The sequence below is a fragment of the Felis catus genome, chromosome D1 (assembly GCF_018350175.1).
Source record: "Felis catus isolate Fca126 chromosome D1, F.catus_Fca126_mat1.0, whole genome shotgun sequence".
NCBI lineage: Eukaryota > Metazoa > Chordata > Mammalia > Carnivora > Felidae > Felis > Felis catus.
The window spans coordinates 110,359,473-110,377,636 of NC_058377.1; the positions used below are offsets into that span (position 1 = coordinate 110,359,473).

General features: G+C 45.0%; 1 protein-coding gene across 15 annotated transcripts in view; it reads right to left on the minus strand.

Annotated features, from left to right (window-relative positions):
- The window catches only part of CHKA (choline kinase alpha), a 63,880-nt gene that overhangs the window by 31,844 nt on the left and 13,872 nt on the right, over positions 1 to 18,164 (minus strand). For all 15 annotated transcript variants that reach the window (XM_023240152.2, XM_023240146.2, XM_023240150.2 and 12 more), the window contains exon 2: positions 5,825 to 5,936. In XM_023240152.2, coding sequence (XP_023095920.2) covers positions 5,825 to 5,936 — 112 coding nt within the window. The remainder of the gene's footprint in view (positions 1 to 5,824; positions 5,937 to 18,164) is intronic.

An 18,164-nucleotide genomic window follows, 5' to 3' on the forward strand; every position in this document is an offset into this window, starting at 1 on the left:
CATACGTCAAAATCAGACACAGCAGTCCGTGATTTCTTTAGTTATCAAAAGAAGGCAGCAAAGCAGGTATGGAAGGGGCTACAGAGGGTGATCTGGCAACCACCCCTCGAGCATTAGCTGAAGAAATACTCGGTGAGACCAAATGGGAACACACGCTACTGGAAAAATGTACTTTGGAGAGGCAAGTCTCACCACCTTAGGGAGAAGTAAAATCACACCACAAAGTACGAGGCGGTTTTTCAGAAGCAGGGTAAAAACAAGTCAAACTCACGATAATCCTAATATAATGAGAAAAAAATACACAGAGTTCCCAGTGTCCAGTTACTGGCGACACGAGCTCTCACAGTCTCTTGGGACCAAGCAGGGCTCTTCATGAGGAAACGTGAGTCGCACGGTCTTTGCACGATGCAACCCTCGTTCCGGGGAGAATTGTTTGCGAGCAATTTCTCAGTGGCCAATAGGTGACTGTGAACGATCTATGGGCTGTTCCCGTGTCGGGTGTTTCCCATATTCTATTGTGGTTTAATTTCTATTTAAACTGGCATTAAGGGAAGACGACCTTCTGCTTTCGGGTTTTAAAACAGACCGTGTCCCAGATTGCACTCTTTTGAGTCATTAACACATATCTGCGTTGTGCCTTGATGCCTTTCATTTTATTATGGTTAGTACTCAAACAAGCATTAATATTAGCCTTCCCTCACTCAAAGAACACACAAAAACATTTTCCCAGACAACGCTCGAGGGATCTTTGATGGGTATCCCAGACGTTCATGCCTGTGAGACCGTTCAAAACGGCGAGGCCAGATCTCTCCATTCATGCACAGAAGGAACTGGCTCCACACAGTCGCTGTTCTGACCGAGGAAGGGACAAAGCAATCCCCTGAGACTTCTGCCAAATGGTACAGGTGACACTGAATGAACAATACGTACTGACATTTGTGTCTTCCACAATTCATGATAAATAAGCAAACGGGTTATTTGTAATCAGCCAAACTTGCTGCTTTGAAAAGGCCGCTGCTGGACGTTGCAGGGCTCGTGTTCCTTCCCAGTGTCAGAAAGGAAAAAAACCAAGTTACATTTATAGCCTGTGTCGTCGTTTCAAGCTCCTTCTAGCAGTTACATCTCTTCCCACAACGGCAGCGGCTGAACTGGTACTTCTGCCCAGCTTCTGTTAAACTATCCCACTTTGCTTCGGGGGTAATTTTACAGTGGAATCCGGTTTTCACCGTCTGTGCCACTGAGGAGACCGCCCCATTGAAGTGAAAGCTAGGCCGTGCGAAACAGACCCTGAATCATATCGATTACATTGACAGGTGCTGTTTTAAGACCAGACCGATACTTTTATGCTCACAGTGTCTACGTTACAGAAACAGGGGCTGGGGAGAACGATGTCTGGGGACGGAAACTGTAGGCTTTGTGCCGCCTGAACCCCCACGAGCTGCACCAAAGAGCGTCGTGGCGCTGCTAGGATCTTAGACGTCCTGCAGCCCCAAGATGAAGAAAAATGGGAAAGCTGAGCAACATCAAATTATTTTAAGCCGGGTCACTTGCAAATAATAGTAAGTGTAAATCAAAGAAATACTTCTACTTAATATTTGATTCTCAGAGGTAAAAAGAACTCAAAAGCGTATAAGGAGGAGGAGAAAGGGAAGGAAGGGACACACTCAACTCACCTGGCCCAGCGTGTCATTAAACAAAAAAGGACAGTCTGAGAAAACACACGGGACCATCATCACCTGTAGCTGTCAGTGAACGATTCGGAAGGAAGGAGCTTATACCAACCCGCCTCCAAGGATGCCGCAACTGTGTTTACGGCCGACCTCGGGGGTCCCGGATTATTTGCACACTGCACGTCCACGCACAGGCACGCGTGTGCTCTCCCCACAGGCAGAGTACAGACGGGGAGAGCGCGACATTTGAGTTGTATGACATTTCTGTCTTTAATCGCCACATTTATGAGAGTAATGGCATTTGTTATTCAGGCGGGCTCGAGATTTGCTCAGCCACGTCTCTTCATCGATGCAAATCCTGACAAATCACTGTCAACGCTGGCAACTGCTTTGTTGGGGTGGGAACAGGAACCTCCTGGTAGACTCCACCTAACTGTCCTTCCACGACAGGGCCAGGTTCTTTCTGAAAAGCTGATCGGCGATAGGACTGAACCCACGCCCAGCAACAAAATAAATAAAGATACTTCACATCTGAGCTGAAAATACTGGAAAAGGTATTTAAGTTTGTGTGAAGTCCCCGGCACAGCATGGTGACAGCTCAGCTTCTGCGGCCCCGGGACCCAGCACCTGCTGCCTGGTTCGTGTCCCCCGGGCTCGAGCTCTGTCCCTACCCCCTTCTCTCTTGGGCAGTCGTTTCTCAGAGCCCCGGATTCAAGGTATTCAAATGACCAACACTTTAACAGTGGCCATTAATGTCTAAAATTCCACTGGCAACCAGTGCCCCCGCCAAAACCTGGGTTTTGGGAACCAAAAATATTTATATTTGAGGCTGTAGGTTTCATATTTTTAGTAAGCTTGAACTTCAACCAAAAAAGTGTTCCTGAAGTAAGGGCTCAACCAAACGAGTATTTATGCTGAAAATGGGTTCTCTCCTATAATGCAAAGGAACAGCGTTTTTTCCAACAAAAAATGAGATTACTGTCTAATAAGTCAATCGTGGGACTGTAAACACATGTTTGCTGTCCAGTCAGTAAGCTGCTCACCTCCAGGTACAGCTTCTGCCCTGCATGGCAGATGCACCTTCAGGAACGGCAACTGGCATTTGCTGATAAGCATCATTAAGAAGCTAAATGTAGGGTGTCCCCCAGAAATTAGAATTATATGCAAAACATACTCCATTCTGTTAGTTTGGTAAGGATTAACTCCACTTTGAGTAGCTTTATTCTATTTATTTTGAGTTACCTAAGAGGTTTTTTATTTGTTTTTGTAAAAATGAATAGGAAAATAGAATTGTTAAAACAAATTCTATTTCCAGGGGTGCCTGGGTGGCTCTGTTGGTTGGGTGCCCGACTTTAGCTCAGATTATGATCTCACAGTTGGTGGGTTTGAGCCTTGCCTAGGGCTCTGTGCGAACAGCTCGGAACCTGGGGCCTGCTTTGGGTCCTCTGTCCCACTCTCTCTCTCTGCTCTTCCCCTGCTCACCTGCTCTGTCTCACCCTCTCTCAAAAATAAACATTTAAAAAAATATCTATTTCCAGACATTTATTTCTATTGCATTTAAGTACTATAAGGCAGTAATTCTACACTGCCAAAATTTCAAACAGGACAAAATATTAACTACTGATAGTGAATCTTTATTAGGGGAAAGAGACAACTGCTCAGTTCCAGGCTGTGCTGTCGGTGGCTTTTACTAAGTTACCCAACAGATAACACAGCACATTCTAGAGCTGCGCTGTCCAACATGGTAGCCACAGCTAGGTGTGACCACTGTAATTTAAATTAATTAAAATTTAAAATTCTAAGCCTTGGTCACACTTGCCACATTTCCACATGTTTGATAGCCACGTGCGACCAGTGACCAGCAACCTAAACAGCACAGATCCCGAGCACCTCCCTCACCCCCGTCATCGAACTGTGGCTCCAGAAAGAGCACAGAACCTGGCAACTGGCTTAGCCCAGCACCTGGAAGAGTGCATAGCACACGTTTAAAACACCCTTATTTAAGTTATAAATACAAATAAAAGCCTCATAAATCAGATTTAAACAATAGTCTATATCATACACAATTCCAGCAGCTGGTTATTAAAGTATTTTAGGGGCACCTGGGTGGCCCAGTCAGTTAAGCATCCAACTCTTGATTTCGGCTCAGGTCATGATCTCACAGCCCATGGGATCAAGCCGTGAACAGTCATGCTGTTAGTGTGGAGCCTGCTTGGGATTCTCTCTTTCCCTCTCTCTCTCTCTCTCTGCCCCTCACCCACTTCTTCTCTCTCTCTCTCTCTCTCAAAGCAAACATTTAAAAACATATATATGTATATATACATATACATATATACATATATATAAACATATATATAAACATATATACATATATATATATATATTTAAAGTATTTTAAAAGTGCAGCTTAAATGGAGGCACACAAATAAACAGAAATGGGACATAATGGTTAGAAAATGTGAAAGTCCCCCAAAGAAAAAATGGCTACAGATTGATTTCTTTAAAAGTACCAAGGGGCGCCTGGGTGGCGCAGTCGGTTAAGCGTCCGACTTCAGCCAGGTCACGATCTCGCGGTCCGTGAGTTCGAGCCCCACGTCGGGCTCTGGGCTGATGGCTCAGAGCCTGGAGCCTGTTTCCGATTCTGTGTCTCCCTCTCTCTCTGCCCCTCCCCCGTTCATGCTCTGTCTCTCTCTGTCCCAAAAACAAATAAACGTTGAAAAAAAAAAATTAAAAAAAAAAAAAAAAAGTACCAAAAGGGGGGCACCTGGGTGGCTCAGTCGGTTGAACATCTGACTTCGGCTCAGGTCATGATCTTGTGGCTTGTGAGTTTAAGCCCCACGTCGGGCTCTGTGCTGAAAGCTTGGAGCCTGGAGCCTGGAGCCTGCTTCGGATTCTGTGTCTCCCTCTCTCTCTGCCCCTCCCCGCTCATGCTCTCTCTCTCTCAAAAATAAACAAAAATTAAGAAAAAATAAAAAAAAAAGAGAAAAGTACCAAAAGGACATCAACTGGGTTTTTCAAAAACTGTGCTTTAAAAGTACAACTTGATGAAATGAAAAACTCAGCTGGGTGGTCAACATTAGAACCCTGCTGCCTGTGTACTGTCAGTAGGGGCCGGGGGCCGCTGTGTGCTCCATCACAAAGAGGCCTCAGATCTCCTTGGGTGAACACACACAACTTGAACATATCATCTGGCTTCCAACTTTCAGATCCTCAGCACTGCACAGCTTGAAAACGCCGAGGAAAAACTATCCAACGAAAAGGCTCGGTCACGTTATGACACAGAGTACCGATTTTAACTATAATATTTCTGAACCTTACAACCAAATTATTGTAGGCATGGACATAATCTGCTTATCAGATTGAATTGAGACTAGTCTCTTAAAACAATGAGAAAATTATTCCCCGTTTTATGATGATCAAAATAGGCCCTTTCAAAGAAAATTTAAATGGATATCAAAATTCTACCACAGAAATATAGCAAATGAACATCTGTGTGTATGGTCAGTAAAATGGTAAATTCAGAGTATAAATAGTAAAAAAAAAAAAAAAAAAAAAGCCAGACATTTGGCATCTCCTATAATCAGTTAAGACGATTCAAAAAATAAAGCACTTTAATTGAAAGTTAGATTCAATTTAGTAATACAAAAATTTAGAAAGATTACGAGTCTAACCAATTCAAAGTTTCAAAAAAATCTCGATGGGAGGTAGTTAATAAATAGCGCTCCACTTAGATCACACTCGTCCACTGAACTCCCTTGTACCCGTAAAACCTTTTGGATATGTAATTTAAAACAATACCTTTTCCACATTAGAATTTTACAACCCAGGTCTCAGCTAAAAATTTCAATGTGTGGAAAATCCAAGCATCCTAACCACTACTAAAGATTTAACCAACATCATATTTCTTCTGGATATGAAGCTGAGAATATTTGTACTAGCATACTAATGAATTATAAGCAAAAACAGGAATTCAGAACATAACAGCATATAAGCAAAAAACCCAGTTGTGCAGCCGAATTAAAATAAAAGCAGTATGTAAAAAATAGGTTTAATAATACCATTCAAGTATTTAAAATCTCTTTCCAGGTAATTCAAGAGAGAGGATGAAAACTGTTCACAGGGCCCTCCCGACCCCACACAGCCTACAAACTCACCATCTTTAAAATCGCCCCGTACAGCCGCAGGAGCACTTTCCGAGGCTCGTCACCAATGGTGGCCACGGTGTCAGGTAAGGAGCACTGGAACAGCATGTTACTGAGGCCACCTCTGTTGGAAGGAAGAGGACAGTAAGCATCGGTATTTTCAAGGTCAGCTAAACCTGCTTGGGCAACTACGGATGAGAAATCGGGGTCCCACGGGAACGGTTCTCATCGAAGTCTCCATCAACTCTTAGGATACACGCGATATCAATGACAGGCTCCACGGTTTTTAGACCAATTCAGTCATTAAAAACAGGCAAATTCCCAACTTATTCTTCTTAGATCAGCGCTGGGGGGAGTTTTGTCTAAACTGCATGTGTGCGCCTGCACACGGTCGGTGCCTCTAGGGAATGACCTGGATGGAAGAGAACCCCCCGCAGCACTGGGAATAGAGCAAATCCCAGATGCGCTCTTTCAGGCCCATGTTCTTCCATGATCCAAAATTTCCATTATATTCCCACAACGAGCAGGTTAAAATCTCGGGGCAATACTTAAACCACCTCCCCCAGGACCTTCCACTTGAAGTATATGTAGTTTCATGTTCTTAAAAATCTCTCAACCGGGGGTACCCCGGGGGTGTCAGTCGGTTGAGTGTCTAACTCTTGACTCCGGCTCAGGTCATGATCTCACAGTTTGTGAGTTCAAGCCCCGCATCGGGCTCTGTGCTGACAGCTTGCAGCCTGGAACCTGCTTGGGATTCTGTGTCTCCTTCTCTCTCTGCCCCTCTCCTGCTCGCGTTCTGTCTCTCTCTCTCTCTCTCTCTCTCTCTCACAAAAATAAACATTAAAAAAAAATTTTTTTTTTTTGATTTGCAACATAACTGGTCCTTGGAGCACTCAGTGCAAAATGGGAGATCTCAGTACCCTGAAACTTGCACTCTATGAGAGAGACAAGAAACAAGCCACAGGAGTCATTTAAAACAGGAAAGGAACTGCCTTTGGGACAACGCACCTGCCCAGGTTGGACATGATCAGGTACAGAAGCAGAAGGTTAGTGAACAGAGGAATTGAGCTCAATGAAGGAATACGAAATACAAGAAGCAACCCATTTGCAGCAGACGTCAGAGTCCCTCGGCCCTAGTTTTATCCACCTGGCAAATCTTAAGGAGTTATTCCATGCGTACAGCCCCCTGTCGGAAGCCAGGGTAACATAAACCTCAACTGTGTTCTGGGCCTTGCCCTCAGGAAACATCCTCTCTAGCGAAGGAAGCAGACATAAAACTGTCCGAATTCAAAGTCACAGGGCAGTGCGGGAGGCTACAGGCTGCAGCACGTCCACACCTGCCTCGCAGAGGCTGCGGTATCTCGTGGCAGTAGGTGCAACTCTGGGAGGAAAAGTGACCAGCAGACCGAACCACAGTTTCTAGAAGGATATCTCCTGGTCACAGGAGTCCCCAGCTCTCTCCCTGCTCCACCCATAAAAAGCCCAGTCAAGCTACGCTCCCCAATGAGGCCAGAACACAAACCTAATTTACACCATCATGTGCACAATTACACAGGTATTACGAGCATACAATGACCAGGGCTGCCAAGAGCTACAAGATACGGACCAGGAGGCCGCGTGGGGCGGAAAGAGAACGGGGAGAAATTTTCATCTGGGGGTTCATGTTGGCAGATTGGCGTTAACTAGCAATTTCGGCATTTCAGCTGTGGCATTCTCCTCCCTTTCCTCGGTAAGCAAAGCCAGATTTTAGGCAGGCAGCAATGCGCCTGCCGCAAAGACCGTATTTACCAGCTGCCTTTACAGGTACGTGTGCCCATGCGACCGGGTGCTGACAGATACAGCATAAAAGGAGGTGTCTGTGCGACTTGTGGAGGTCAACTTAAAACACACGCACGGGCCTTGCCCCTTTCTCCCTGTCCTTTCTCCTGCCGTCTGACACGGGCGACAGCGTGTCAAGTGGTAACTAAGCTCTGGTCTCCGAGTCCACATCCACCCTGCAGTTCTCCATTGTGGTGCCGGGCTGGGGCTCCACCGGTTACAAATCTCCTTTGCCAGCTGCTCCCAGTTAGGTCCGGCCAGCGGGGGTCCTGCAGGGAGGCAGGAAGGCAGGAGGAGGGAGACGTTGTGTCTGCCGGCTCTTCTTCTCCGAGCGCGGCAGGAGCAACAGCGGAAGCCCCGCTGCTTTCACCAACACCGACATCACCCAGGGTAGCAGCTCGCAGGCCTGGGCCCCGGCTCCGGGGCGGGGTGGGGGGGGGGGGCCTGCAAGTTCTCAGATGCCAGTAGCAGCCCAGCAGCGCCCTCTCCACGGGGGCTGGGGGTTCCAGCTCCAGGGTCTCGTAACCTCAACCTCTTCCTTCTGTCCCTCAGCCCAGGGAAGGGGCTGCTTCCTGCAGTTCTGTGTGCCACTGGGTCCCATTTTTGCTGTTTGCGTTCTCCAATACCTGTTCAGCCGATTCCCAATTCCCTACATTAAATTCTCTATGTTGAAATGTCTAGCGTTGTTTCCGCTTTTCTTGCCGGGATCTCGCCAGGCACATACAGCCAGGGCTTTAGCAGTTTCTTGGATCACGTCCTAGGAATGGCAGAGCAGTTAGCCGCGAGGAACCCGCATCCCCATCAAGCCCACGGAGCTGCCACACCTGCCCAGCCTGTCCACCTGTGTGTCCCTTTACACAAAAGGGAAATAAATCTCTGTGTTAAGTCATTGTTACTCCGGGGTTTTCCGTTAGAAGCGGCTAAACCTAGTACCAACCGATCCAGCTGATCACACATCCACTTATTCGTGTTCTCCCAATCTGGAAACTCCCTACTCTGCTAAAAACTACCTCCTTACGGTTTAAGACCGAGTTCAAAGCCCAACCTCCTCAAGAAGCCTTCCCCATCTTCCCTGCTAGCTCCTTGAAGGCAGGGGGAGTATCTCTCTTCAATACTCAAGGCTAGTGACCCCAAATGGTCAGTGCTCAATAAAGCTTCTCTGAAGATGACAATAAGCACCAGCACTCTTGTCCCACTGAGTGTCTCTTCTCCAACTCCCTCCTGTTATGTGCACTGTCCTACTAGGTCTAGTGGGTTAGGCGTGGCTCCCTGACTAATGAGACTGCAGGCCCCCTAAGAGACGGTCCTGGGAGAAGGCATCATGCTGCAGGAAAGACCACCGGCTCAGAGCCAGGGCTTCAAATCCCAGTTCTGCCGCTTACTGTGGCAGCTGTGTGGTCGTGGGCCCCTCGCTAAATCTGTCTGAGCCTCAGATTCACCCCTCTGTAAAAGACTTGCACTTTCTTTAGTCATTTTAAGAGCTCCATGGGGCATCTGGGTGGCTCAGTTGGTGAAGCGTCTGACTCTTGATGTTGGCTCAGGTCATGATCTCATAGTTTGTGAGTTCAAGCCCCACACTGGGTTCCATGTTGACAGTGTGGAGCCTGCTGGAGATTCTCTTTCTCCCTCTCTACCCCTTCCCCAAAATAAATACACTTCCCCTTCTCTCTCAAAATAAATACACTTAAAAGAGAGAGAGAGCGAGAGAGAGAGCGAGAGAGAGAGAGAGAGCGCGCGCGCGCTTCTTGGGCTGCAGTGTTCAACAGGTGAGCTCAGTTCACTCTCCCTGCAGTCCTGCAGGGTAGATGCTGATCCTGCCGCCCATTCACAGATAGGGAGACCAAACAGAGTGGGGGAGCACCAGGTGTCATGCTAAGCACATAGTAGGTGCTGTGCCAGCCACACAATCCCAAGAGCCTTACATCAGGATGAATCTGTACAAACTTGCATAAGACAAAGGTCTTTGTTTCCTGTGGTTGCTGTAACATACGACCACACACTTCATGGCTTAAAACAACACAGACTTATCTTACAGTTCTGGAGTTCAGATGCTAGGAAATAGGTCTTATGTGGCTAAAATCAAGATGTCGGCAGGGCTGAATATCAAAGGGACATTCCACATTCCAAGAAACACATACAAAATGACTAAAAACAGATTGAGCTAGTTGAATTTCAAAGGACAGTGTTACTGGGGGGAATGAGGAATCGGGTGTGTAACCCGGGGACAGAGTTTCAGACCAGGAAGATGAAAGTGTTCCGGGATGGGTAGGGGCGACGGCTGCACAACAGTGGAAGCATCCTTAATTCCACCGACCTGCACACTTGAAAATGGTTAAAAAGAGTAAATTTCATGCTGTGTATATTTCACCACAATGTTTTATTTTTTTAAAGCTTATTTAATTTCTCCGTCCAACACGGGGCTCAAACTCACATCCCCGAGGTCAAGAGTTGCACGCTCTTCCAACTGAGCCAGCCAGGCACCCCTCACAATGTTTTTAAAAAGGAATGAAGTACTGACACCTGCTATGACATAAATGAATCTTAAACACATTATGCTCAGTGAAGGGTGCCTGGGTAGTTCAGTTGGTTGAGTGTCTGACTTCAGCTCAGGCCATAATCTAGCAGTTCATGAGTTCAAGCCCCGCACTGGGCTCTGTGCTGACGACTCAGAGCCTGGAGTCTGCTTTGGATTCTGTGTCTCCCTCTCTCTCTGCCCCTCCCTGGCTCTCACTCTGTCTCTCTCAAAAATAAACATTTGAAAAAAAAAAACAAACATTATGCTAGGTGAATAGAATGCCTGTTCTCTCGCCTGGCATATTATGTGATCCCATTCATACAAAATGTCCAGAACCAGGAAATTTATAGACAGAAAGTAGACCCGTGAGTGCCTAGGGCTGAAGGGGCCAGCGTTTCCTTCCAAGATGATGGAAAATGTTCTAAAATTGGCTGTGGGAGGGGCACCTGGGTGGCTCAGTCAGTTGAGCATCTGACTTCGGCTCAAGTCATGATCTCATGGTTCATGAGTTCAAGCCCCACATTAGGCACACTGCTGTCAGCAGAGAGCCCACTTCGGATCCTCTGTCCCTCTCTCCCTGCGCCCCCCCCCCCCCCCCCCGCTTGCAGTCTCTCAAAAGTGAATAAGACATTTTTTTAAAAGGTAGCTATTTTTACAAAGGACTATGGGATGACGGTTGCCCACACCTGCGAATATACCAACCGATACATATGCTTTGAATGGGTGAATTGTATGGTATGTGAACTATATGTCAATAAAGCACTTTTTGAAAAAGAAAAATGACTTTTTTCCTATGGAATGATTTTCCCCTAACCAATTAAAAACTTGAATGTGTTTCTACAGAAACAATATTTCCCCACATGTAAACAAAAGTCATATTTAAGAACTTTTTCAGTATCTTATTTAACAGAAAACAATCATGAGTCCCTGGGAATCTTCACAATAATAAAGACCTCTTTTCCCAAAAAGGCAAATCAGTTGCCACCCCAGTGAGGGAAGAAGACAGACCGGGGGAACCCAAGGCTCGGACTTCCCCCAAGTGAACCTTGAAGCACACGGAAAGGTGTGGAGAGGACTGAAGGAGCCTTGACCTTTCTTCTCGACTCAGGGCAACGCCTCTAATGGGCAGCTTATCAGAACCGCCCTGCCACACAGGCTCCTGGCTACCAGGCGAGAGAACAGGCATTCCATCAGTTAAAAGCCCTCGTTTTCCTTCCTGTCACACACTCTTGAGACTTCAGTCAACAGCGGGAGCAAACAGATGAGCTACTGTTCTAAACTGTGTGACTCATTTCAAAGTTTAATCCCGTACTCCTAGAGGAGGCAGGCCGGCCAGCTGGGCCAGAAACAAGTCCACAACCTGGAAACCCTTCATCTCCTGAATTATCTGTAGCCCCTGTTGCTCAATAGGCTGTAGCGGGAGGAAGTAAACCGTTGGTTATTTTGTAGTGACTAGCAAGATAAAGGAAACAAGGTCATTACCATGGATGACCCAAACTGGGAGAAACCACGTAGACAAAAACCCAGTTACCAACGGAGCCAAACAACACGACCAGGAACAAGAAGGTATGTTGGGAAGATATGCCCTCGACGTGGCAGCAAGACTACAACAGCCCCATGACCGTGTAATTTGTCAAGATATTCTCCAAAGTAAAATCCCAGAAACTCTCAAGGGTTCAAACAAGTGGCAGAACAGCTTTATGAGAAATACACGTGTCATAGTCGAACTCTGGGGACACTCACGTAAGCAAAAATATCAAATCAAACGAAACGAACACACTCATCTCACAGTCGACACATGGAAGCGACCCACAGCAGGTAGCAACCTGGACGGCGCCGCTGGCGGGCACCCTCACCAGGCCGCGTGCCCGTAACCCATCCTGCGCGCAGGCCTCTGACACAGAGCCAACGGACTAACGGGTGGGACAAAGTGCTTAAATCAGACATTAAAATAACCATCTCAATTTCTCTTGATATACAGCTAATCAAGAAACAACTTACAACGAAGAACAGTGACTTCTCTAATGGCAGCACACGTGGAAACGAAAAGGATAGAAAAGCCACGCAGTAACAAAGCAAAGAAACCCCCACCAAGCTGAAGCCCGATGGCTAGGGGGTTTCTGTGCTAAAGAAAGTAGTTTCTGAAAAGAAAGCCACACAGCAGCCCCTTTCTAGAAAGCAGCGCTGTGCTGCTTCCATCACACTGGCTCTGAAGGTCGACCTCCCCACCACAAGCAATAAAGAACTCAGGTGACCTGGGCATGTTTTTAAAGATGCAGGTTTTATCAGTGTTACCGGACCAACTAAAGGAGGCTGCTTATGACGTGCAGTAAATTGTGTGCCTTTCGGATTTCAGAATTCGTGTTCCAAAAAATGTTGTTAATACGGATCTTAAAGACTCCCCAAATAAGAAATATAACAAGTTACCCAAAGCCTATCATTCGAACATGACGACTTTGAACATTCTGGGTTGTTGTTTTGTTTTTTAAGTAGGCTCCATGCCCAACATGGGGCGTGAACTCAGGATCCTGAGATCAAGAGTCACACGCTCTATCCACCGAGCCAGCCAGGCGCCCCTACACATTCTGGGTTTTTTATTTGCCATTTTCCTAAGCTCCTCTTTTCGTACTTCTTTCTTGTTATTAAAATTAGGACCACACTCTAATGTTCCTTTTCCATTATATTACGAACATTTTCCATCAATTCATCATTAAAAACACAATTTTTAATCATGCATACAATTTCATCTTAAAGACTGAGCATGGTTTATTTAGCCAAGGGCGGACTGCTGGAGACGGCGGGCTTCTACATAACTGTTTACTTCTATTCATAACTCTATAGTATGGACACCTGTACATCAACCTTTACGCACAATCTGACGAGACCCTTTAGTTACAGCTGGCTTTTCTGGGTCAAAGGACACTAACATCTTAAAATTCTTGCTGCCCATTGCCAAAGTATCCTACATATAAGCCACTCACTCGTCCTCGCCTTTTAGCACATCACAACTCCTGCCTCACAGTCTTGACTGACGTATCAATGAAAAATTGATATATCAAAATACTACTTTCTAGAAACATCAATTTGCTAGTGAGAACTTATTTTTTTAAGGCTACAATATACAGGAAGTTAACAAAGGCTATGAAAAATTTTAAAGTTAAAAAACTTGCACAGGAAATATTTGTAGGTACATCAATACAGACAAAAAAAGTTATTAAATAAACTATAAAACATGCTGAGAGCTAGCGGCTTTATTTAAATGACTTCTTGGCAACAAGCATCAATGATTTTCCCCCAAACTGATAAATGTCAATTCATTACTCTCCCCAGAAAGCCATAAAATTAATTGCACTAACCACTGTGAGGAGAAGAGAAAATCAGAAAATGTAAACTAGCGGTTAATCTAAAAATTTAGTTGACTCAGAAATGGGTCAAAGATACTATGTCACAGTAGGCAACATACTAATCAACAATTACTTTTTTTTTATCAACAATTATTAAAAAGAGCCTTGAGAAACCCTACAAAACCATTTCAAAACAGAAACCACTCCATGTAACACTAACATCTGATACCTGATGCTACTCGCTCTCAAAGTGCCTTATGGCAAAAAACATCAACCATGCCTTCTTAGCATGAAAGGTCTTCCTGACATAGAAGCCTACATGGCAACAGGTTGCATGTAGTCAGATATGAACGACAATATCCCCAAACACACAGGATTACTAATTCTCCTACATGTCAGCTATTCTATTACAACTCCACCTACCACAAAAAATACTCTAATGCTTGGGGCGCCTGGGTGGCTCAGTTGGTTAAGCGTCCAACTTCGGCTCAGGTCATGATCTCACAGTTTGTGGGTTCAAGCCCTGCGGCGGGCTCTGTGCTGACAGCTCAGAGCCTGGAGCCTGGAGCCTGCTTCAGATTCTGTGTCTCCCTCTCTCTCTGCCCCTCCCCTACTCGTGCTCTGTCTCTCTCGGTCTCAAAAATAAATAAAACATTTAAAAAAAAATTTTTTTTAATACTCTAATGCTTTAGCACTTAAACCACACAGGTTATATAAGATTTCAATTATAAAGACCTGATCTTTAGATCACCATCTTATTTCAGGATGAAACAAAGAGAATTTTAACACCAATTCAGAATGATGGTTATTTCTGGGCAAAGGAAGGAACCTGAGGCCAATTAAGCAGAGTGTTCCAATTTGATAAAGTTCTTCTACTTTTGAATTCTTTACTACTTTCTAAATGTTTGTAATTTTTAATTAAGAGCTTATGTCACATACTTCATGGCATCTAATACACAATCAACAGCATACACTGTAACAAACTCTTCTCAAAAAATCAGTTGGCAATTTAGGGTGTATATAAAACCAAGACCATAGGTAGCAGGAAAACATGATGCTGGTAAAGATCACAACAGGTCAAAGCAACAACAATCTTGGGTATCCTCTCAATCACAATGGAGAATATCTGTTGGGGTCTATGGAGATCCTCTTTGACAGAGGCTTCAAAAGATCAGTGACATCTTCAAAAGGTTAAACATCAAGTCACCACCTGACCCAGCCATTCCACTCCTAAGACATATACACCCAAAAGAACTGAAAACATATGTCCTCACAAAAACTGTACACGATGTCCCCAATAGCCAAAAAATGGAAAAACTCAAATGTCTACCCACTGATGGATGAATAAACGAGCTGTGGAATATCATGCAACAGAATATTATTCAACCACAAAAAGGAACAAAGTACTGATACATGCTACAACATGAACAAACACTGAAAGCATTATACTAAGTGAAAGAAACGGTCACAAAGTCCACACGTGTTGTAGGACCCTACCTGCCCATAAGATGTTAAATAGATTAGTGGTTGTCAGGAGCTAAGAAGGGGAGCATGGAGAGAGACTGCTATAATGGTACAGGATTTATTTCTGGGGTGATGAAAATGTTCTGAAAAGACAGTGGTTGCCTGAACTCTTTAAAAATACTAAAAACCACTGAACTGTGCAATTTAAAAGGGTGCACTTTATGGTATCCTAACAAAGCTGTTATTTTTCTCTTTATTTTTTTTAATTTTTTTTCAACGTTTATTTATTTTTTGGGGGACAGAGAGAGACAGAGCATGAACGGGGGAGGGGCAGAGAGAGAGGGAGACACAGAATCGGAAACAGGCTCCAGGCTCCGAGCCATCAGCCCAGAGCCCGACGCGGGGCTCGAACTCACGGACCGCGAGATCGTGACCTGGCTGAAGTCGGACGCTTAACCGACTGCGCCACCCAGGCGCCCCTATTTTTCTCTTTAAACCAGTGATAACCAACTTGCCTTAAGTAGTTCACTGTGGACTGAACATTCATGGATTTATCTGAACCATCCTCTTAATATTAAACTTCTGTGTCCTAACTACGGCCACCATCATTTGGTTAAAATCTGCTCCCAACGACTGAACACTTCCAGGGGAACTGGAAGACCCTAAGAGCAATCAAGCTCTGGTTTTCGGATCTGGAAAAAGAAACATCAGTAAGAGCTGCAGAATGAGAAAGTTACCCAGTTTCCGGAAACCTCTCCACGGCTGTTCTGAGTCCCAGCTTCACATGTCCATTCTTACTCTTGCCCCACCACTACTACCAGGGGTCTTTTCCTCTCTGGTCCTGGCCAGATACTTCTTTTCTCCTCCCCACAGATCTTTTTTGCCACTTTTCCTTCCTCCCTTCAAGTCTGAGGCCAGTAGGAGAGGACTCTCACACAGACACAGAACCCACCACCTTCTCTTCTCCCCCTCGCCCGCTGCCGGGGTTCCACCGTCCTGGCACCCAGGACACTGTAAAAACAGTCAAGAGAAACATTCCAGAATAAAGTCCAGGGAATGGAAGTTTGCTAACACCCACCGCTCTTGCCCTTTGCCCTCCTCCTACAGACTCCCATGCTGTCCACACTCTCCTGGCTTTTCAGTCTTTCACTTCTGCCTTAGTAGCTATGGCCGTCTCCCCCCCAAGGGGGCTTCCGCAGAGCATCATCCTGAATTCCGCCACTGAGCCAGCTGGCCAAACACAAAGGCAGGAAAAGGAAGAGAGTCAGACAGGAAGACTCAGAAAAGACGGCATTTTCAATAGCACATGGGCAGGGAAAAGTCAAACTACAACCATTACTTTAGGCATGAGTTGCCTGCCCACTGATCATACACACGCCCTGCAGAACCCTGGGCTTCTTTATTCACAGTCCACAAATGGACAAAGGGCCACCCATACACCAGATCTGTCTGCAGTTTTCATTAGTGACGTGGGGTCCCTGGAAAGGGTCAGAGACACCTGCAAGATTCTTGGGCTTCCCCACATGCCCCTGTCTCAATGTACACAAATGTCACCTGGTCCTGGACTGTAACAGGATGTATGCCTGCACAGGTTTCTAACGCTCCGGCGTATCTGATTGGATGTGAGGGTGGCAATATCTTTTGGTTATTACCGATCTCAAACACAGGACTGAGCAACACACTCACGGTCCTCCGGAGTCCTTGGATACTTGCGCACATACCTGACAAGCAATGGCTGCTGTCATACGGAGCCACTGATCACAAAAAATCTGGGCGATAACAGGGACAGGAGACCATAACCTCCTGCCAAAACTGAAGTGCATATCTGAGTGAATATTAGAAAGAACCATCACACTGTGTGGGAACTGCAATGGGAAGGAGACTAGAAGATCAGACAGGAGGCTGATTATTAACACTATTAATTAACACTTTAACTTCCAGCAAACTACTCGACCTCTCTGGGACCCCGGGGCTAAGAACACCTCTCTCCTAGGACCGCTACCCAGATTAACTGAGATGAATGTGATCAATATAGTATCTGGCAATAGTAGGCACTTAATACATGCAATCTTTTTATTAGAGTGATTACCTTAGAAAACAGAAGCTCTGGTATTTGAACTATCATGAAAATATCAGAATAATATTTAAATTAAAATACAACATCATGTCCCTACTTAAAAGAATAAGACAGCTCAATAAATACCAATATAAAACAATCTCTGAGATATAGTGCTGCTCTCAGCACACAAAAAAAGGTGATCTATTGTAAGCTCACATTTTTTTTTTATTGTAAGTTTTAAAGAAGAGGAGGAGGCTACATATTCGTAGCCCCCTGCACACTGCCTGGCCCAGAGCAGCTCTCAATATTTGTTGAAAGAGTGAGTACACCCAAATATACTAACACAGGCGAAGCATCTCTCTGGAAGAATGTTTAAGAACCTAAGAACGTTGCTTGCCTCTAGAGAGGAGCACTGGGGCCAGAGGTGACAGAAAGAATTGCGGCACACCCCTTCACGTCTGAATTTGAAAACCAGTACACAGATTACCTACTCAAAAAAAAAAATTTTTTTAACAACATGAACAAAAATAACCCTTGTTCTTTCCCATTGTCTTCTGTAATCACTTCACAAAGAAAAGGAATGCTCAGGGAGGGAGCTAGCCCACTTAATTGAATTTCCTGGTTAATCATCAAGTAGGTACGAAGAAGTATCATCCTAACCACAAGACAATTACAGGTTAACGGAACATTCTTGTTGAAAATCGAAAATTCCTTCATACCTCCCTCCATTCCTGCCTTAAATATAACTTGCAAATATGATGTAGCTATTACCGATCTGAGCCCCTTGCTGATCTAAACATGAAATATCACTGCAGAACTAGAGAGGCAAGAACAACAAGGGAACTCAGACCTGAGTGGCTTCCAAAGCACAACAGGGAATGTTTTAAACTTAGATAATCTTGCATCTTCTTACTTTTACATTTTCTTTTAAAAGAATAAGATAAACAAGTCACCGAAATGAAAAGTATAGCAGAGAATACAGAGTCAATAATATTATAATAACATGTTTTAGTGACAGATGGAGACCACACCTATCATGGTGAGCACTGAATAATGTGCATAATTGTTGAATCTTACGTTGTACACCTGAAACTAATATAACCCTGTATGTTAATTATACTTCAATAAAAAACAAAACTTTTTCATAAAAGA